At 48.6% G+C, this 22,268-nt stretch overlaps 1 protein-coding gene across 1 annotated transcript in view; it reads right to left on the bottom strand.

The window, feature by feature from the left end:
- Positions 1-21,941, bottom strand: part of CRHR1 (corticotropin releasing hormone receptor 1) — a 131,648-nt gene extending 109,707 nt beyond the window's left edge. Inside the window, exon 1 of the mRNA XM_019500696.2 lies at positions 21,813-21,941. Within this exon, the coding sequence (XP_019356241.1) occupies positions 21,813-21,863 (51 nt within the window). The 5' untranslated portion in view covers positions 21,864-21,941. The remainder of the gene's footprint in view (positions 1-21,812) is intronic.
- Positions 21,942-22,268: the final 327 nt, after the last annotated feature.

The raw sequence follows: 22,268 nt of genomic DNA, 5'->3' as shown, positions 1-22,268 counted from the left end.
TGAGGTTTGGGTTGTAGCCGTGTTGGTCTAAGGACATAGGCAGACAAGGTTCCTTGGGTGAATTTGATATCTTTTATTAGAACCCGAAAGCTTGCTTAATAACTATTCTCCAACCATTTGGGTTGGTCTAATAAAAGATATCAAATTCACCCAAGGAACCTTGTCTGCCAAAGTTTTCTGAAGAACTTTCCAAAGAGGCATGCTCTCAGTTAGGCATCAGGATACGAAGTGTGTGCACTAAGTATATTTGCTCTCAATGCAACAGCTGAAAAGCAGGGAAAAAAATCTAAATTATGGTGATGCTCAGGTTCAATCCAACCTTAGTCTGAAGGTTTCATCTTCTGAAACCGTGAATTTCCACCACAGCAGTACCCAGCACTCAAGCAGACCCATAAGGCACCATATCCACTTGACACATTGCAAATACTAAAATCAGCCCAAGGGTAGGCTTAAGTGGCAGAGAGGATAAGGAGTCTTGCTATGGCTCCAAGGGAATGATAAGTCCATTTGGGACTTATGACAAAGCCCCCCACACCATCTGCAAATGGTACACAATCATTTAAATTTGGCAATCCAAGGTAGCACATGTGATACTGCTCATGCCACACTCTTGTGTGCCACTGGCTATAGACCCTTGAGTAGCTTAATCTTACTACCCTGGTAGGCTGCTCTGGAAGCTTTGGCCTTGGCCTCTGACTATCCCTAGTGACCATAGCAGAGTCCTGACAATCACTCAGCCCCTACACAATCCAAACTGTGCCCAGCCAAGGCATGTGATTGAGGGACTGAATAATCATTCCAATCCCCGACTTCTGCCCTAGCACCTCGACATCATGTAGAACAGATAGAGTAAACATGTCTGATTTCATCCCCAATCCCATTACCCAACCCAAATCACAGGATTCTATGGAGGTGTTGTTATGCTGGAAGGGATTAATGGCTACTAGGGCTGTGCAAAATTTTACTGGCTGTTTCGATTCAACAGTGTTTCGACTCATTTTAAGCTCGAAACAGCGAAATTGAATCTAAACAAAGTGCTCTGAAACAGCCTCAAAACAAAATGAGGCTAGTCAAAACATTTCAAAATGTTTCGAGTTTCAAAGCAGCCAGTGAGGTGGTGGGAGATAGGGGAGAGCCAGGGCTGTGCTCTCAGCAGCCCAGGGAGGCTCAGTTCCCCTCCCAAGTGCTGCGATTGGGCTGGGGAAAGGAATTGAGCCCAATGACTTGGTTCCCCTCCCCAGCCTTCCAAAAAAAAAAAAAAAATATCGGGCTGGGGATGGGAAGTCAGCCCAGCTGGGCTGAGTTACATCCCCTGCACTAGATCAGGCTGGGGATGGGAAGTCAGCCCAGCCCCAGCCCCATCTAGCACATGGGATGGGAAGTCAGCCTAGCTGGGCTGACTTCCCAACCCCAGCCTGACCATCGCGCTGGGGAAAGGAACTCAACCTCCCTAGGCTGAGTTTATTTTCCCAGCCTGATCGTGGAGCTGGGGTTGGGAACTCAGCCCAGCTAAGCTGACTTCCTTTCCCCAGCACAATGGTCAGGTAAAACATTGAAACAGCCTCACGTTTTGACAAAATGAAACAGTGAGGCTGTTTCGACTCGAAATGAAATTCAAAACAAAATGCTGTTCTGTCCAAACCTCAAAACTGAAGTCAAAACGGAACAGTGCCGTTTCACACAGCCCTAACGGCTACTAGTGCAAGAGTTCTGGATCTTTACTCAGACTAGTTGAGACTGAAGAATGTGGTAAACGTTGTTTCAGGCTAAGGGCTTTTCTATATAAGGGAAATGAACCAGAATACAATAGCTCCTCCAGAATAGCTCCCCACATGGATACTGTATTCTAGAATAAACATGATAGCTACTCTGGAATAATTACCATATCCAGAGCAGAGCAATTATTCCAGAATAAAATCACTTATTTTAGAACAGAAAGTCCCCATAGAGAGTAATCCTGGAATAGCTCATTTTGCAATATAAGCTCATCAGTTTTTTCTGAATGGAAAGGAACAATTAAAATGTCCCTTTAGGTAATGATAGTTGGCCAAGGCATGATAGTGCCCAAGGCCCCACATGCTGAAACCTGAGCAAATCTAAGCTATATGGTCTGAGGGGTTGGAAGGCTTTCTAGTGAGCTTTGTGCAAAAGCAAAGAAAATGAATAGCCATCTATGAACACAGCTCCAGGAAGGAGCAGAAGAGCAGAGTGTGTTTGTCCTAGCACTAGCTGGAGAGGCAGGGTTGGGGACTTCCAAGTAATAAAGCTGCCCAATGTTTTTGTTCCTGCTGTGTTAAGGGAAACAGCACTGTGGGTCCATTCATCATAAAGAAACAAGATTCCACCCAAGAACATTTCAGACTCATATGACCACGTTTTCGTCCTCATGGAAACAATCATGAAAAAGCCCCTGTTGGCTAACTTCTCAGGCCAATGGGGCAATGCGAATAACAGGAAAAAGTCAACCCAGCTCCACAGAACATCCAAGTATACCAAGCCATATACCAAGCTGTAGGCCCAGACAGATTGTTATACAGGAGAAGATGCAGTAAGACCAAAGGAGTTTAGCATGACTGTCCATTCTCAGAGACATGTGTGGACAAGGACCATATTGATGAACTGGAAGCACTGGTCATGGAGAGGGGCAGTGTGGGCTGGCTGGACTGAAGTTCAAGAGGGACTCTGTATTTGCAGTCCAGCTTACTGAGAGAAGGCCAGGGAGACCCTGCAACAGGATGGGAGCTGAAGTGAAATAACCCATTTATTTTAATGGGCATAAATTTTCCTCTTGCAAGAAGTGCACAGGGAATGACCTACCCCCTCTGATTAACAATGGGGAGGGTCACAGCCACCAGGTTCATTAAGCCTTAATGGCTCTTCTACTTATCAAGGCAGGTTTGAATTCTGAAAACATAGTATGCTGTGAGCCAGGCAAGTCTCTGGCACCCAAAATGCCCTGGAGTGATGCATGGTAGTTAACCTAAATGACCCAATGACTGTCAGTGGAGAGAGATCTGTCTTATGATGGTAAACAGTCCTGGCCCAGACCGATCTCACTGGAGCAGACAGAGAGCCTCCGACAATGGTCAAACATTAAACACACATTACAGACACTGGACTTGCAAACAACCATTTGCTGCTGTTGGGAGCTGTCTCTGATAGCAAGAGCCATGCCAGACAGAGGTATAAGTGGGCTGAGGATAGCTTCCTTGTAAAAAACTCTTCAGACTATACGTAGAAAATTCAAAAGGAGCCCACACACCATACACGCTTTCTCTCTGTGTGGAGAAGCAATGTTCTTGGCAGTTCCCTGATCTGTTTGCTGTTACACTGATAAGAGGCAAGGTGGGTGGGATATATCTCAACGGCAGCTGGGGGTGGGAAAGGAGGGAGAGTGGTTTAAGCAGCACAGCTTTGTATTCCATACCTGCATCACTCTGGCAGCATCAGACATCCACATATGAGAAAGATGGATGCATGTGCAAGTTTGCAGAACTCCTGGGCAGGGCACATGGGCCACTAGATATTGGGAATTGGAGCTATAATCACATTTCTAAAAATCAGGTCTCAAGCTGGAGGCCCCAAAATTAAAGCTCCTCCCAATTACATATAACAGTTTGGGGGAGCACCACTATCCTTTAGAAGCCCCAACTGGGCCCAGTTCCGCTTTGCTCCTAACTTACCTGTGACCTGGACTCAGGCAGAGCTGGTTGGCCATGACTTAATTCCTAGCCCAGGCATGTGCCTCTGAGACTCCAAACTGGCTAACAGGTGCTGCCCCTTGCAGTGCCAACTGGATCATTTCCCAAGTCTGCTCAGCCTGCTTTTCGTGCCCCAATCTGTGCTCAGCTGTTTTTTCTCATGGCTGTCAATCTGCAGGTCAACTCTGCTCTTAGATTTGGATTTGACCCGAACTGGGGACAATGATTTGGATCACTGTCCCCAATGTGATTTGGCCGAAACCGAATCTCATGAGTTGATGCTGATTCAGCAAATCAGCAATTCGGACACAGACACAGCTTTAAAAAGTTTTTTTCTACATACCTTGAGGTAGCAGGTGTGGCTTGTGATTGCTGTGGTGCTGGGACAGATGCAGCGTCCCACAGCAGCGTGGGAGGGGTGGGTTCTCCAGCATGTTTAGCAATGAACCCAGAAGTGGACTGGAAGTGGACCAGGAGTACTTCCAGGACCGCCAGGGAGAGTGCAGGGAAGCCCCCCTGCGCCCCCCAGACCCAGGAGGCACCAGTTGCTGAGCTGGGGGGGGCGCAGGGGGGTTTCTCAGTACACTCCCCGGTGGACCAGGAACTGGACCCAAAGTGTTTCTGGTCCACTTTCAAGTGCACTGGGGAACGCCCCCCCCCGCTTCTGTGGGATGCTGCATCTGCCCCGGCACCACAGGGATCACAAGCCCCAGCTACCAAGAGGTATGTAGAAAAAACATTTAAAGCCATCTCTGTCCACAGCGGCAGCCAGCTTGCATCTCTTTCCAATATAGGTTTCCCTTACTTGATACTGTACATGCATTCCTGGAAAACAGTGGATAACTCAAATTTGCGTAAAGGGAACCCACTTTATAATGTAACAAATAGGGATATGTTCCAAGACCTCAACTGCACCAACCCTCAGACCCATTTCAACCACTTTTGCAAGACAATTTTGGTACTCACCAACAGCAGACAGTGCACACAAGCACAGGGCACTATTATAATATGGGTAGCAACTACAGAAACATGCGTCACAAATGAGCGAGGAGTAGGACTGTGCGAAGCTTCGGTCACCGATTTGATTCTATGGCCGAATCTCCCAATCCGAATCAAATCGGGAGACCCATTAAGAGGTCCAAATCCAATTGGAAGCCTCCAAACTTATTTGGAGAGATTCGGATCGCCCAGGGAGTTGCAGGCACAGCCAAGTGGCTGCAGGTTCTCCCATGGCTCCTTTGGCTGTGCCCGCCTCTCCCCAGGCCATGGAAGGAACTCCCCTGGCTCCCTGCCCAGCCCCATCCCCTACCTGGCACTTTAAAAAGTCCTGCACACCCCAGCTCTGGCAGCAGCGATCAGGGCTCGTGGCAAAGGCCCCCCCCCCAATGCAGTGGAGGCAGCAGGGAGCAGCGGGGATCGTCCTCCCTTGCCTGGCACCCATGTGGCAGCTGTCCCATGGAACAGGTGTAGCGCGGCTCAGCAGGGCGCTGCACACCGGAGCTGGGGCTGAGTTCTGCCAGGCTGGTCCAGTTGAAATGTGGAGCTGCCTTAGCTCCCAGACAGTGCGTGGAGCCCTGCTGAGCCATGCTGCACCCATGCCATGAAGCAGCTGCTGCATGGGTGCCAGGCAGAGAGGGGGGATGGACAATCCCTGCTGCCCCCCACTGACACTGGGGAGGAAGAGGGTGAAAGGGTGTTCTGTCATGAACCCTGATCGCTGCTGCCAGAGCTGGTGTGTGCAGGGCTTTTTAAAGTGCCAGGTAAGGCAGCCACGGGAGCTTCTTCTGTGGCTCCCCCTGCCCGGGGAGAGGCCAGGCACAGCTGCAGAAGCAGTGGGAGATCCCGCAGCCACCCAGCTGTACCTGCCTCTCCTTGGTGGATCCGAATCTGCGCCAAATCTCCAATTCTGATTTGGCTGAATCAAGTGCGGACAGCGATTCAAATCACCAGATTGAATCACTGTCCTCAGAATTGGCTGAATCCAAATCAAATACTTCCCTATTCACACAGGCCTAGTGAGGAGCACAGATCCACACAACAGACTATATTTTGGGGTGCATCACTCCCACAGTGCAATGCACAAAGCAGCCTGCGGGCTTCCACCACACTGATTGCCTGAGAGTGAATTTACCTCACATATAATAAATTTTTGGTATAAAAAGGATCATCACATAAGAGCGAATTTGGACATACAGAACCTGCATAGAGTGAGGGAAACCTGTAGCGTGAAAGGGCCCACAATGAACACCACCATTGCAGACATAGCTGTTACCTGGGAGCTGCATGCAGCTGTAGAAGTTCTGGCTGTCTCACAGTAGTGTAGCCAAGGTGGGGTGAGAGAGGCACCCACCTCTGGCTCCAACTTTGAAGGGGTGCCAGAATCCCCTTGCTGGGAGTTGGTGCTGCTGCAGGGGAAGCCCTGCCACACAAGCCAGGCAGCACAGTGTTGTACCCAGTACCATGCTGCACACCAATCTACCATGGTTGACACCATCCTCTTCCCCTGCACCCCAGCATGTGCTCAGTGAGCTCACTGCACCCCTGCTGTGACAGCATGCAGCCAGCAGCTGAGAATATAGGGATGCAGTGGTGGCAACAGGCAAAGTGGCTGGAGGGCTACCAGAGCTGTATCAGCCTTCACTCACTTTCCTGTTGCCGACTGCCATGTTCAGTGGGCCCAAAGGCCCCAGATCCGGTGGCAAGTCACTCCACCAGCCATGTCCCACAACTTCTGGTTGCCAGCTTGTAATGGGTTGTATGTTTGACACTCCTGATCTAAAGGGACATTCCCCAGTTCCTTTCCCCTATGCCAAGTCATTTAATTTCACCATTACCTGGATATGATTGCATTTTCAAATTGTGAAACCAGGCACCAGCACTCAGCAGAACAAAAGAAGGTGCTGCAGGATTTCAATTTGCCTCCTTCTCCTTATGGGCATGTCTAAGGAGGGTAGGTTCCAGTGTACAACCCCCAGAGTGGGCAACAGCAAAACCCACAGGCCTTGGTACAGCAGTGTCCTAGAAAGTCAGATGTACCATAACATTGTATTTTTGCCCCCTGCTCCAGTGGCACGCTGTGGGAACTGTAACAGGTGCTCACCAACCACCTCTCAGGTATGATTTTCAGAGGCCTGCAGTGGCCTCTTTGGTCCAAGGAATAGAACTGGGCATATTCTTTCTTAAACCCTTTGCAGGATGGAAAAAAAACAAAAAACAAAAAACTTGGCATTTGAGATTACATCAGATTTCATGGAAATGTCACTGTCTGCTCTTTCATCAAGTGCGGTTTCTTTGTTTCCCTCGCTTCCCTCCTCTTTCCTTGTAGGGGGAATAAAGGGCAGGAAAAGCCAAGCATCTTCCTGGATTATTGAATTCCAGCATAACTGAGTTTCTCCAATGGACAATTCACCCCTGTCCTGTCCATGGTCACAACCATGTTACTGTTTATCAATGGAGCTGAGCTCAGTGAAGAGACTGAGGAGTCCATCACGAATGAGGTAGTGGGGGCCTATAAGGAATGGACATATTAGGACAGTGGCAAAGAGCAGGATGGGTTTCTGATCTGGGGTAAAGCGGGGCCTCTTTAAGCTTTATGTATAGGAGTCAGGTCTCTGGTGTCTGGGATGGAGGGCTAGATAGAGCCCTGGTGGGGCTACATGCTTGTGTATGGATGCACCGTTCTGCCTGCTCATTTCAAACTCTACACTGGGGGCTGAATCATGACGGCAGGTTAGAAGGAAAAAAGGTGGGATAAGGCACAAGTGACTTGGCTCTTCAGGCGCTAGTGGGATGCTGAGCCCCGTGACACAAGGAGCATCCAGATCCCAGTATAGCCTCATCCATACAGCCTAACTGGCCTCTGCTGGGAGCAAAGAGGAGGTATAAAGAGGGCAGTAGACAGTGGCTGCCCTGAACTGACATTTATTCCAGGGCTGCTGAACAGCCAAGGCCTCATCCAACAGAGTATACCCCACCTCCCAAAGCAGACTGGCCCCCCAGCAGGCACACCTTCATGTGGCAGAGCACCCCCTGCAGACTAGCACCCTCTTAAGGCTGTGCTGCAAATGGGAACAGCTGCCTCAAGACTTTGTCCACCTTTACAAAAAGTTATCTATGCTGCTGACAGCCATGATGGCACAGGCTCCATCTGCTTTGACAAGAGAGGGGAAGTCCATAGAGGGGGCATTCAGCAGAGTGCGCATGAATAGAAGGTGGCTGCACTTAAAGAAGGCTAAGCAGATTGGACACCTATGCTTGGGTTGTGGCAAGGTGATGGAAAACTACTTTCTTACAGCATGCCCAGGGTTAATGCATGTATGCCTCCTCCCCCAGGGACAGGAGAGTCAGGAACACCCCGGGGAATGAATCATGATGCCCTCATTGCTGCAGTGAATGCAAGAAACACCTGAATCATTGGGACTTCATCATATGGCGTGGCCAGGGTGTGGTGAGACAGCTGGGTACCAACATCTTATCAAGCCCTGTGGAAGCCTCTCACTGGCACTTTGTTTGGCATTGTAGCAGTTAAACAAAGTGCAAACACCCTGGCCATTGCCACCTTTCCCCTCCCCACATCAGCGCCATGGGCATTTCCATCTGGGAAAGGCATAAGTGGCTTCCTAACATAACAGCAGTAGCCATCAAAGACCAGTCTGCTGCTGGATGTCAAGCACCAGGGGATTTCATAGTCCCTCCTACCTTTACAGGAAATATAGTGCCCATTGGCAGCAAAGTAGTTGCCAGCCCCTCAGTAGAGTGAACTTGAGGTAGCAGGTGACTGAACTCAGGAGAAAGTGAGGAAAATCTAGGCAATTTCCTGCCTGATGCCCCATTTCAAGGGCTTGACTCCTGGAGTTCACCAATCATCCAACCCTCCAGTCCTTAGACTTCAGCTTCCAGCCCCATGTCACCTCTCCCTGCCTTATGGTTTAGCATCCTCTCTCCCTGTGACCTTCCCAGCCCCTCTTACTCCAGCCCTTTGCATCCCTTCACTTTTATTTCCTAACCAGGACCACAGATCCAATATCCCCCATGGGGCCCATGCCTGGGGCCGGGCAGCAGGAGCTGGGAGGCATCCCTATGGCCTGTGACTGATCTTGGGCAAGGTCTTTCCCTCTGGGCTGTGTGCATTTCAGGTTTGGTGTCTCACATTTTTGTTTTGCTGAAAGATGTCTTGACCACATGCTTTGTTAAAAGAGAGGGGAGGATGGTTTTGTCCCTGAAAGGAGCTGGAAGACAGAGTGTCAGCACGTGTTAGCATGAAGGGGCTTCTACAGTTCCCAAAAGCCCCAGTATTGTTATTAATATGCGAGGTAGGGGTGCACCCTTGGATACATCTGGTGTCAGGCTACAGCTGATCTGGCAGTGACCTAGCAGTGAAATCCTAATGAACAACAATTAACATTTAAAGCATCTCCAGCACTTTCCATATCCATGCTGCTCTGTGGACATGAACCAATTAATTAACATACAAGTCAAATACCAACCACAACGCTTCCTGAAGATAGGCCAGCCTCACTACTGTGACATTTCACTGCCCAGGACAAGATCTGATCCATATGGGAGGAAGGGGGGGGGGGGGGGAGATGCAACAGCTTCAGAGCACAAAGATAAAAGGGTGAAGCCCAATTAGCTATAAAAAGATGGGGCTTGGGTTTTCTAGGCTCAACAGGGCTGAAACCAGAAAGCAAACCACTAAGCCGTCTTAAGCCAAGTATTAACTGAATTTCAGAGCAAAGACGCCCAGGACAGCTGTGCTGCTGTCAATTTTTTCAGAAGCCCTTCTGTGGCAGGTGGTCTCAGAGAGTGGCAATAATGAGGGAGGGGACAGGCACAGTTGTTCTGCTACTGGGCCAGAACCATGTTCAATGGCTCTTGCAGTTCACTTTTCACAGATCTGTGTGCATGCTCATGGGCACTGACAGCAGAGACTGCAGCAGGGGAGCATTGCTTGGTACTTCTGTGCACTAGTTAGAAGCAGCACATAAGGCAGTTTTAGTGGCTGTGCTGCTAGTGGCAGGTCTCAGGCTGTCAGTGTAGCAGGAACTATTTTTATGCCCTCCTCCCCACTAACTCAGCACCCAGGCCTCATGCTCCTGTAGCCTCCCACCCCTCCCTTCTCATTTCGGTACTGGGCTCAGATAATTGGGATGACCCTTTTGGGATTAAGTTGTGCTTATTTTCAGGGTGAGCAGAAAGCAGGTATTTGTTCCTCTAACCAAGGAAAAGAAATGATATCTGTAATTTGGGAGGAGCAAGTAGGCCTTAAGGATGCATCGCACCAGGACCAGGGAGGTAAGGGTTCTGTTCCCAACACTGTCAAGTGTTTTTTTTGTCCTTGGGCAGGTAAAATTACCCCTTGTGCCTCAGTTTCCCTACTTAAACTCTCTTTTAGCTGAGAAGTGTTCCAGATAGCAACTGGGTACTACTAATTATGGATCTAGTTACACTACCCAGTTTAAAGAGGCCCTGTATGGGTTCAACCTGACATATAGAAGGGGTAGGTATACACTGCAGCGACCCTGAGTGGGACTCTGCCTCCAGCTGGACACAGATCTTGAGATTCGGTCTTTATCTTACAGCTTGTCTAGTGCTGCCTGTGGTAGGGATTCCACCCATGATAGGGAATGCAGAGAAGAAACAACTCAGAGGATGAACCGAGCAAGACCCAGGCTGATCCACCTACCTGAACACATGATAGCACGCTAAACTTGTTCCCTGGCCTCTCCCTTCCCTGCTGCTGCCCTCACCTTTTACTATTCCTGGTTCCATGCTTCTGCAATTGCTGACTGCAGGGCAGAACCAGACAAAGCAGCGGCTAGAGAGCTTGGCAGCTTTCCATGCAGTTAAACCCTTGCTACATCTCTCATGCCTTATTCTTGTACTCTTGGCGTGGGCAGGATTTGCCACCACCTGGTGCCAACCTTGCATACCAGTGCAAAGTCAGCGTGAGAAATCCACCGAGTCGGAGAGGTTGCAGACAGCCCGAGTGTGGCTGGGGAAGCATGAGAGTCCATCTGCTCCTGCCACTCCTTCACCTGGAGCAGGCTCCCCTGCAGGCAAGATGCTGCAATTGTTTCTGCAGCATTTTTCAGTGATGCTGCAGGGGAGGACTCAGGCTTAAGCTATCAAGCATGGCCTTGAAGAAGCCCATTTCAGATGTGTGAAAAGAGAACAAGATGAGAGGGAAGAATAAAGCCATATCTAACATGCCCACCATGCTGCCAGGTATCAGAGCTGTCTTTACATGGAGCGACTCTCTAAACCCTGAAAAAGGCACCAGCCTCTCCAGTGTGCACAGCCTCAGACTCCGCATTTCAGAGCAATTGTTGTGCCTGGGGCAGGGGCTGCAGAGCCCAGGGCCAGACAACTTTATTTAACTGCCAACAGACGCCTGACAATTGCTCCATGATTCACAAGACAGCAGATGTCATTGCTGACAAAGCCCCTGGGAGCGAGCAATGCAGTACTCTGCCAAGCAGCTCCCCTATTCAATCTCAGTCATTCCTTTCTTGATTTCAAGGGAGAAAAGGAATGCATGTAAATGATATAGTATTGGAGGGATGCAGTAACTGTGATGGTCCAGGAATTATGTGAAAGGCAAGGATTTTTGTGGGTATTATCTTTTACTGGACCAACTGCATGGTTGGGATAAAGTTAGACATGCTTTCAAATGCAAGGCATTCTTCTTTAAGTCAGAGTAAAGAAGGCAGCACAGCAATGATTAAAAGCAGTGGGTAGGGCTGTGAAATTGCACAGGGGATAAATGATATACGGGCTTACGTGATTTTACTGGTGTGGGAGCTCTGCTGTGAAGATAGACAAGCTTACTGTTTAACGGTTGACGTTTCATTAGTGCTCCACAATCCATATGCAGGCTCAGATGGTCTGGAGAGTTCCTGTGCCTCAGAGGTGCTTGGGGTGGCATGTTCAGTGCCATTTGAGGAAGACAGTACTTCTAAACAAACCAAGGGGATACATCTGCACAGCACAATGCAGAGCCATGTAGAGACCAGCATAGATTCATAGACGCTAGGGTTGGAAGGGACCTCAATTGATCGAGTCCGACCCGCTGCATAGGCAGGAAAGAGTGCTGGGTTCAGATGACCCCAGCTAGACGCTTATCTAACCTCCTCTTGAAGACCCCCAGGGTAGGGGAGAGCACCACCTCCCTCGGGAGCCCATTCCAGACCTTGGCCACTAACTGTGAAGATGTTCTTCCTAATGTCCAGTCTAAATCTGCTCTCTGCTAGCTTGTGGCCATTATTTCTTGTAACCCCCAGGGGCACCTTGGTGAATAAAACCTCACCAGTTCCCTTCTGTGCCCCCATGATGAACTTATAGGCAGCCACAAGGTCACCCCTCAACCTTCTCTTGCGGAGGCTGAAGAGGTCCAGGTGCCCTAGTCTCTCTTCATAGGGCTTGGCCTGTAAGCCCTTAACCATACGTGTGGTCCTTCTCTGGACCCTCTCCAGGTTATCCACATCCCTCTTGAAGTGCGGCGCCCAAAATTGCACGCAGTACTCCAACTGCGGTCTGACCAGCGCCCGATAGAGGAGAAGTATCATCTCCTTGGTTCTGTTTGTCATGCATCTGCTGATGCACGATAAAGTGCCATTAGCTTTTCTGATGGCTTCGTCACACTGCCGACTCATGTTCATCTTGGAGTCCACTAGGACTCCAAGATCCCTTTCCCCTTCCGTTCCACCAAAAGCAGGTCATTTCCTAGGCAGTAGGTATGCTGGACATTTTTCCCCCCTAGGTGCAGCACTTTGCATTTCTCCTTGTTGAATTGCATTCTGTTGTTTTCTGCCCATATGTCCAACCTGTCCAGGTCTGCTTGTAGTTGTTCCCTGCCCTCCGGCGTGTCCACTTCTCTCCACAGTTTTGTGTCATCTGCAAACTTGGACAGAGTACATTTCACTCCCTCGTCCAAGTCACTGATGCGGGACCCCACTGCCCACGCCCTTCCAGGTCGAAACCGACCCATCCACCGTGACTCTCTGGGTGCGACCCTCCAGCCAATTCACTACGCACCGGACTGTGTAGTCCTCCAAGTCACAGCCTCTTAACTTGTTCACCAGTATGGTGTGGGATACCGTATCGAAGGCCTTCCTGAAGTCTAAGTACACGACATCCACCCCTACTCCTGCGTCCAGGCGTTTCGTAACCTGGTCATAAGAGAGAGATTAGATTAGTCAGGCATGATCTACCTGCTACGAACCCGTGCTGGTTTCCCCTCAGCATAATTTGCCCTGCCAGGCTCTCGCAAATGTGAGCCTTGATAATTTTTTCGAAGACTTTGCCTAGGATGGAGGTGAGACAGACTGGCCTATAGTTGCCCGGGTCCTCCTTCCTCCCCTTCTTGAAAATGGGGACCACATTGGCCCTTTTCCAGTCCTTTGGGACCTGGCCCGTGCGCTCCGAGTGTTCAAATATTCCCGCCAGTGGCTCTGCAATGACGTCAGCCAGTGCCTTCAGTACCCCTGGATGGAGCTCATCCGGGCCTGCCGACTTAAAGGCATCCAGTTCCTCCAAGTGACTCTGCACCATCTCAGGGTCTACGCATGGCAGTCTGGCTCCTTGCTGCTGCCTCTCTACAACCCCAGTGAGAGCCTTGTCCTGCCCCTCGCTTAGGAACACTGAGGCAAAGAACTCGTTGAGGAGTTCAGCCTTGTCCCCCGTGTCCATCACCAATTGCTTATGCCCCTTTAGTAGGGGTCCTATTCCACCCTGGGCCTTCCTTTTACTCCCTATATATCTAAAAAACAATTTCTTGTTATTCTTTACTTGGGATGCCATCCTCAGCTCCATGGTAGCTTTGGCCCGGCTAACTGTCTCCCTACAAGTGCGAGCAGAGGAGGTATACTCCTCTTTGGTAATCTCTCCCCGTTTCCACTTTTTATATGCTCCCCTTTTAGTCCGCAGGCTGCCCTGGATTTCTCTGGTCAGCCAAGGAAGCCTCCTGGCCCCTTTCCCTCTTTTTCCTCTCATCGGGATCGTCTCCCTCTGTGCCAGAAGGATCATTTCCTTAAGGCACAGCCACCCTTCTTGGGCTCCCATCTCTTCAAAACTCCTACTCTGTAGTGCGTCCTTGACTAATTGCCTGAGTTCATTGAAATCAGCTTTCCTAAAGTCTAGCACTTTCACCCTACTAGTCACCTTACCCACTCAACGTCTTATGGTGAATTCTATTATTTGGTGATCACTGTCCCCCAGGTGACTACCAATCTGTAGGTCCCCTACCATATCATCCCCCGTTGCCAATACCAGGTCCAGTAAGGCATTCCCCCTAGTGGGACCGTGTACCTCTTGCGTCAGGTGGAGGTCCTGTATGCAGGATAGGAACGTGCATGAATGGTAGTAGAGGGAGGAACTTTGTGTTAATGTGGCTATACTACTAATGCCCAAACCAGCCTTACACAGGAAAGCACTATGCATTGCATACTTGCCACAAAAGTCAAACTCTGGCCAGGTTTTTAGGTACTACCACAGACTCAGGCTAATGGGTAGATACACCCCAAACTGACCTCTGTAACAGGAATTCCATCACCTTGTGTTCAGCACCCAGTGGTACCCCAGGAAAGTGGCTCGATTCAACGTGGTCCCTCAAACTGCAATGCTTGAATTGATAAATACAGTGTGGTCAAAGTTATAGGTGGCCAGCTCTCTTCACTATGCCTATTCATACCCAAAGGTTTAATGAAGATAAGGAGCATTAGGATGCTGTAGACCATAACACAACACAAAGAATCCTTATTTTCCCAGTCCTGTATTTATGGTAAAAACATAGATGAAGACATGGGTCTAGAGTTTTGCAAGACAACACTATGGGCTATGCTACCAGGGAGAGTCGCACAGGGCTGCAGCCTTCAGAGTCTCTGTGAGGTGAGACCTGGCCTCCGGCAAGCTCTGTGCATTAGCTGGAAGGAAAGGCAAACATTTTGTTCACATGTTCAACCTTATTCTCTATTTCCTGATCTCAGCTTAAGACACTGTAGCCTGATGCTCAGTAAATTTAAGTGGTCAAAGCATCACTGGCTTCAAGAGCATGGATTTTCACTTGCCAAGGATATAGTTTGGCATTGCTAACTCTGTGGGGACATACCATAATTCTTGCTCCTGCTCCCACCAGGACTCATAGCAAACATCCTACTGACTTCATTGTTTCAGTCAGAACAGTGGTCAGAGCGCTGGTGAGAGGGTCCTACAGTGGAGAGGGTGAAATTATATAGAAAGGTAGGTCTGAATAGGACCTTGAGAAGTCAAATAGGACTGCCTGCACCAGGATAAATGAAGTATACTCAGTCTAGGTGGTGGTAGCTTTTGGTCCAGAACTAGCAGTGGCTACAGGCGAGAATTCTCTGCCTCCACAGTGGCCAGCTGCCTTGCACTCACCGTCCTGGAAGATTTCTAACCCTCCTGCAACAAGGAAAGTTCAAATGCAGCAGATTCTGCAGCAGAGGGGAGCACTGCAGAAGGGATGGGTGGCATAGTGCAGCTTCATGTTACCAATCAGTTCCTTAGGCCAGATTAGACTTTTGAGGGCTGGATCAGACTTTTTTTCAGGCCGGATTTTGCCCCTGACCTTGTCCATCTTGACAAGTATTTGTCCGACCTGCTTTTATGAACATCCATATTTCTTGACAGGCTATTCTGCTGTATTCCCACCCTCAGAGCTAGACAGGTTCTCTTAATATCCAACCTAAACTTTCTTTTTTTGCAAATTAAACTGAATTCATGTCCTTCCTTCAGTCGCTGGAGAAGATAACTAGCTACTAATCATTTTATAAGAATCTTTCAGGTATCGTTACACTGACATTGTGCTTCCCCATTAGTCTTCTCTCATCTAGGCTAAATAAAACCAGCTCCTTCAACCCTTCCTCAGAAGGCATATTTTATTGTTCTTCTCTGAAATCTCCCCAGTTGGTCTATATCGGGGTCAGCAACATTTTTGGGCCAAGTGCTAGGGGCGGATGGCAGGGCATCCATGAGGGGCCTGATCCTTGTTGTGGCAAACTTTGGCTATTTCCCCACCATGCTCCCCAAGGCACGCATGCAGCCACTGCCAGCAATGAGCTGGGCTGAGGCTTCAGACCCCATGCAACCGCTTGCAGGCTCATAGCTGCCTGCTGCGAGCAGCCCATGCTGTATGCAGACCCCTGTATGCAGGCCCTGGCAGCCTGGGCTGGGCTGCTCACAGCAGGACTTGTTGCCTCTTCGTTATGAGCAGCTCAGGCTCTGTGGCCAGTGGCAGCTGCAGTGTGCCTTGGGGCACACAGCAAGGAAAGGACTGGGGGTGCGCTGCCCTGACCCCTTCTCTGCTGTGTGTCCCCACCAGCTATGGAGCTGGGCCAGGGCTCTGGACCCTGATGCAGCTGCTTCCATGCTTGTGCCTGCCTGGTGCAAGCACCCTGCCATAGAGCCCAGCTGCTTGCAGCTGTCCTTGCTGTCTGCTGTGAGCAGCCCAGGCTCCCTGGCTGGACCCAGCAGCCCAGACCTCAGGCCAGCTGTGGCATGCTGAGCAAAATGGCCTCACTTGCCATGCTCTGGCATGCATGTTGGGGGTTGGTGACCCCCGGTCTATATCCTAAATTTGCTGCCCAGAAATAGACATTGCCCTCTAGCTGAAACCTTATTAGTACCTAGGACGCTGGACCACTTGCCTCTGTTATGCCAAACTCCAGTTAACACATCCCAGAACAGGACTTGTTCTTGCAATCGCATCACTTTGCCAATTCACATTTAGTGATCCACCCTAAACCTTCAATCTTTTTTTTTTTCCCCAGCCCCACTGCCACCCCATTTTGCGTTTCTGCATTTCAGTTTTTCCCCTCCTCATTTTTAGCACTTTGCACTTGTTTTCATTGAATTTTACCCCATTAATTTCATATCCAGTCTGGCAAATTATTGTGAATTCTAATCCTGTGCTCCAAAGTGTTTGGTGTCACCTGTTTGGTCCCAGCTTGGTGTCATCTGCAGATTTTATGAGTGTAGTCACTATTCCATCTTCCAAGGTGCTAATGAAAATCCTGAATAGAACTCAGTCCATGACAGAGCCCTGTGGGACTCCACTTGATATGCTTACCCCACTTGACAGAGAAGCATTGATAACTACTTTGAAAGTGATTTTTCAATCAGCTGTGTACCCACCTGATGGCGATTACATCTAGGCCATATTTCCTTAGCTTGCTTATAAGAATGTCATACAGGATTTTATCAAAAGGTTTAGTCAAAAAAAATAAATCAAGATTATGCACAGACAGAAATAATGGGCTTAATGCAAAAACAGCACTGGCTGAAATTTCCCCAACCCTGTGCAGAAGGGTCAGACTGAATGATGACAATGGTCCCATCTGGCCTTAAAATCTATGAATTTATGACTTTACACCTCTGCTGGGGTCAGCCTCAGTCATTTTGCAGTAAGCACATTAGCTCTGAGCATTTATCCCATCTGGAGTCTCTCCGTGTTAAATTACGGACAAGATGGGAGCAAAACCTAGAAGGAATATCAATAAATCCTTAACAAATGCCTCATGAAAGCTGATTTACATGCAATTAAGCATTCACCTGGATTCAAATCTAGTTTCTCTCTCATAGAAAAAGAAATTCTGACTTCATTTATTTGTTAAGAGTTCTTTTTGATCTTGGGGAAGAGAGAAAAATGCAACAGCAACTATGAGACTGTCAGAAACTACTGCTGCAGTCAAACAAGGAGGAAAGATCCTGGCAGAATCAGAACCACTTTCAGGGAACCTACAGACTCAATGCAGTGAAAGCTCTTGAAGCTAAGACTGAGAGCTGAAGAGATTCATTTGGAAGGGCCATTTTTTAGTGTGTAATATTAGGCTCCTCTGATGACAATCCTGATCCATAAAAAGCAAGAGACCCACACAGAATTGAAGATCCATTCCTTCTTCTCCCCAGTGACTCCCTCATTCTCACCTCTAAGTGTATCCCTCCATTTTCTTTTCACAAGCACACAGGCATCCATCTCCCCTTATGCTGCACATACTCCTGGGAGCAGATCTCTCTTTTTTTATGTCAAAACAAAACAAACCCTCCAATGTCTGCCCAGGCCCTCCAGACTCAGTTATTGCTTTATGTGAAATTTTGGCTGCAATCAATTCAAAGGCAAAACTGAATGGGACCAGAGTTCACACATTTTAAAGCCAGAAGGAATCATGATTATCTCATCTGGCCTCCGGTAAAGCACAGGCTGCTGAACTTTATCCTGTCCACTCCATCAACCATAACTTCTTGCTGAATTGAAGCTCTTCCTTTAGAAAGACGCCCAGCCATGGTGTAAAGCCTGAAAATGGTGGAAAATTCACTTTGACCATTACCAAGTTTTTTCAATAACTAATTGCCCTCACAGCTAAACATTTGTACCTGGTTTCCAGTCTGAATTGGTCTAAATCTGTGTCCCCCTCTCTGCCTGCCCCCCCTTCAATCTCATTATGCCGTTAGTCTTCAAGGCTATGTCTGTCCCTGAACTCTATGAAATGGTGCTGGTGATGTATTCAAAACTTACTATCTACTCACTTAAGAGCAGCTGCTCCAGGTAAAGTTTCTAGGGCCCAAAATGAAAAGTGAACCTGTATGGATATATACAGGAACTCTACGCAGATTTTCTGATATGTAGGGCTCCAAATCAGAATGGTTCATGGGTTACCCCGACTGTTCCTGTAACATCCTTCCTAAAGAAATAGAGCAACTAGTACCAGGAAAGATTGTGCCATTAGTTACCTTTTCCACTTAAAAAATTCACATGATTGTGGGTGTACTTGCACACGCACACGGTTTAAAGCAAACTGAGCAAATGGTTTGACAGGCATGGAGCTGAGGTCTGCATTTCAGATTTTATTATCAAACCTATTATTACAGCTGAACAGCAAAAAGTGCAGCAAAGTTATTAATTAATTTATTTTTTTACCTTTCCCTCCCCATCAAAAACTTGCCTATTGGGCCTGAAAAAACAAACAAGCAAATAAGTGCCCCCCCCCCAGCAAAAATCAAGTTTGTAGAAAACAGTCATCTTATGATGCTGCAACACTGGACATAATTTCACAAAAAATTATTTAGCTTGATTTGCTATTGACTACGTATGGGATAAAGGAAAACATTTTTGCAACATATTTTCATATCTGCCTGCCTGGCTCTTGAGGGTCATCAGCCCTCTACACACTGCTGTGAAGACTGTTAAGTACAGACATACTTAAGAATGCTTTAAACTGGCTTGGTTACCAGTAACATTCGAGCTACAGCAGCACAGAGCTTAACGCAGACTGCAAAACTCATGCAGGAAGGGGGATAAATTAGTTCACGATGAGAAATTTGCTTCTGTGCATACACTGTGATAGGGACCCGAGTTAGCTCCTCTCAATCTAGCTGGGTGTGTGACCACATGCCATGCAGCTGTTGATGCAACCACAATATAGACAATCAAGACTTACAGTACAGATGATGTTTTATAGATAAAATCTATATTATATATCATCTCTATTATATAAAAATATAGATTTCATCTATAAAACATATAATCTCTACTACGAGTCCTGATTGCCTTTTCCTCTAGACCAATATGGCTACAACCTGGATACGACACACAGATATCAAATTTTAGCCAATTAAAAAAAAATAAAAAATGAAATCTTCATCTTTTCCCAAGCAGGAAGCCACTGTGACCACCTGAAACCTGAGCCTTTGTTTCAAGGTAATTTGCATCATTGCAGATCCTCACAGGAGGCGAGAGGCTTCATACCAGCTATGAACTGACTGCCCAGAGGAGTTTTCCATCTATGGAGTCCTCTATGAAATATGAACTTTAATTTCTACCCAAGAGAACTTTTACAGTTTTTTCTCCAATGCCTGATGAATGGTGTTTGTGCCCGAAAGCTTGCAATTAAAGAATTTTTTTTTGCAAAAATCTTGTTTGTGTGATAAAAGATATAAATCTCTACTACGAGTTCTGATTGCCTTTTCCTCTAGAACAATATGGCTACAACCTGGATGCCTACCACAACACAGACACATTCTTTGTGTTTTCTTCAATGCCACCTATGCCTATGGTAATGGAGTGACTTCCAAGCAAGACTGGGAGTACTAGGAAAGTACCCAGTGGCTTTCATGGAGCCTCAGGAACATCTGCACTTCTAGCAAGGTTTTAATTAAAAGCAAATAATTGTTAAATTAATCTACAAGTTGTTCCTGTGTTTACCTTTCCTTTATGTTTTCTGGTGTGGGGCTAGTTAGTGCAGGTGAGACTGGTCATACAGTCATTCGGTATCAGTTGTATTTTTTTGTCTGGATGAACTCAAACTCAGTCCACGGAGGTGGCACCAGGCATGTATCTCTTGAGGAGACCCCATCAGAAGTGGTTCTAGACTACTCCCAGCTGCAGAGCAAGAGGGTCACATATTTTTTTCCCAAACCTGGCAAAGACTTGAGCAGCACAAGCAGCCGTATGTGCCTGGTTTGCCATGAAGACCATAGAGAACTGTTAACTCTACCTAGACACTAGGCAAGGGTAGCAAGCTCCTGGTCTTTCTGCACAGAGAGGCCATCCCCAATAGCAACTATGGAAGGTGCACACTCGAATGGGCAGAGAAAACTAGTGTCTAGGGTGGCCCATTGGAAGTTATCTGAAGTGCAGTACAGTTCAGATAACCACCAAGACCCTAGATATGGAGGTGCCTTGATATATCATTTTCTCAGTGAGCTTGGTTTCCTCTCATCTCTATTTTCACAGACAGTACTAGAAATATTGGTACCTAATATGCCCATTTTTAACTGATCTCAGTTTAACAAAATGCTCAGGATAAAATTCTGCAGGACTGGCTTCTGGCCAAAATTAATTAGTATTTGGAAGAAGGGATGGGGAAAGGATACACCTATTTAATGGAGACAAAAGGTCCAAATACAAGATTATGGACATGCATACCCTATGCACAAGCAGCAATCTCCATCATTTTATTAACAGAAAGCAGAACCACCACCATAGAATTTAATTTTGAAAAACTCCATGAATGCAGTATTTCAGCCACACAGATAAGACAAATGAACAGATAAGACAAATGAAACAAAGTCAAGAAGCGTCCAAAAGCGATGTTATACGAATGTTAACACTTACTGGCAAATACTGGCCCTTACGTAGGGCTTTTTACCGTGTTTTTCTGTTAAAAACATGCAGCTAAATGCTGCTTCTTGTTCATGTTGTAAAATGGATAGCCTCAGACATCCCCGCAAGATGCAAAACACAAGGTAGTAAAGGTGCTAAGGGAGCTTGAACCTCTGCATTTTCTGTCATTTTAACTATGCAGATAGTACCACTTCAGTCTTCCAGAACTGACATGTCTTTGGCAACTCATTTTTTTAAAAACAAAGAGCCAACATTTTTCAAGCCCATCTCTGCCTTCGTTTAAAAAAAAAAAAAAAAAAAGTGTTCAGCATTTGAGTAAGACCCTGTATTTGGCAACTCCCCCAAAATCCTTGGCTCTGTGCATTTTCTCAACAGAAACCCTAAACTTTTCAGGAGGGGGGGAAACAATCCTTGCCCAACCAGCGCAGATATTTGCAGCTGACAGAACTGGAAGATTCAAGTTGCAGTCAAAGCACTTGAAACCAAAGGGCATTTTCCTCGGAAAGCCTTTGAATGTAGCAACGGGACTGGCAAGGAGGGTAGGTAGCAAAGCACTGGAGCAGAGACACGGGGGGAATCGCTCAAGTCTCGGAGATTTGTAAGACCTGAACTTGGACTTGGGTGGGATGATCTAGCTGGGGCCGGTCCTGCTTGCGGCAAGGGGTTGAACGAGGTGTCTCTTCCAACTGTCATGTGCTGCGAGCTCTTGCTCGCCCATTCATTGCAGCCAGGACTCCCCCAGCCCGCTCTCCTGGCTGCCCGGGCGAGAGGACAGGAGCGGGGCAGGGGCAGGAGAGCTGGGACGGCCTCGCCCCCGCTGCCCGTCTCCTCTGGCGGCCGGGGGAGGGCAAGAAGCCGCCCGGACCTTGCCCCCGGCCACGGCGGCGCGCATCCCGGGAGCCGAGCGCACCGGCTGCCCCGGCCTGGGCTTGCTCCTTCCTGAAAGAAAGTCAGCGCGGGGAGCAGCTTACCTGGAGGAGGAGGAGGAGAAGGAAGAGGCCGGGCCGGGTGCAGGGCACCATCCTGCGGCTTCTCGTGCCACGCTCCCGGAGGTAGGGGTCGGGCTGACGAGCGGTGCGGCGCGGCCCCCGCCTGCTTTTATCCGCCCGCCGCCGCCGCCGCCGCGCAGCTCCCCGCGCCGCTCCTCCCCCGAGCCCCGCGCCGGCCCCGGCCCGCGCCCCGAGCCCCCGCCGCCGGCCGGGCAGGGGGCGGGAGCCGCTGGGGCAGCGCCCGAGACCGGCCCGCCCCTCCTCAGGGCAGCCGGCAGGACTCCTGCCTGCCCTGGCCTGGAGCAAGCCCGCCCCGCAGCCTCCTGCCCTCTCAGTCAGAGATGTTCGGGTCCTTGGTAGGTCATGGAGTCGGCCCCCCTGCCCCGGGCGGGACCCGGCCAGGTGCCTGTCCAGTCTCCTCTTGAAGAGGTCGGGGCG

Source organism: Alligator mississippiensis, chromosome 4 (genome assembly GCF_030867095.1).
Source record: "Alligator mississippiensis isolate rAllMis1 chromosome 4, rAllMis1, whole genome shotgun sequence".
NCBI lineage: Eukaryota > Metazoa > Chordata > Crocodylia > Alligatoridae > Alligator > Alligator mississippiensis.
The sequence above is the reverse complement of the archived record's forward strand: the minus strand, read 5'-3'. Positions and strand labels throughout refer to the sequence as shown.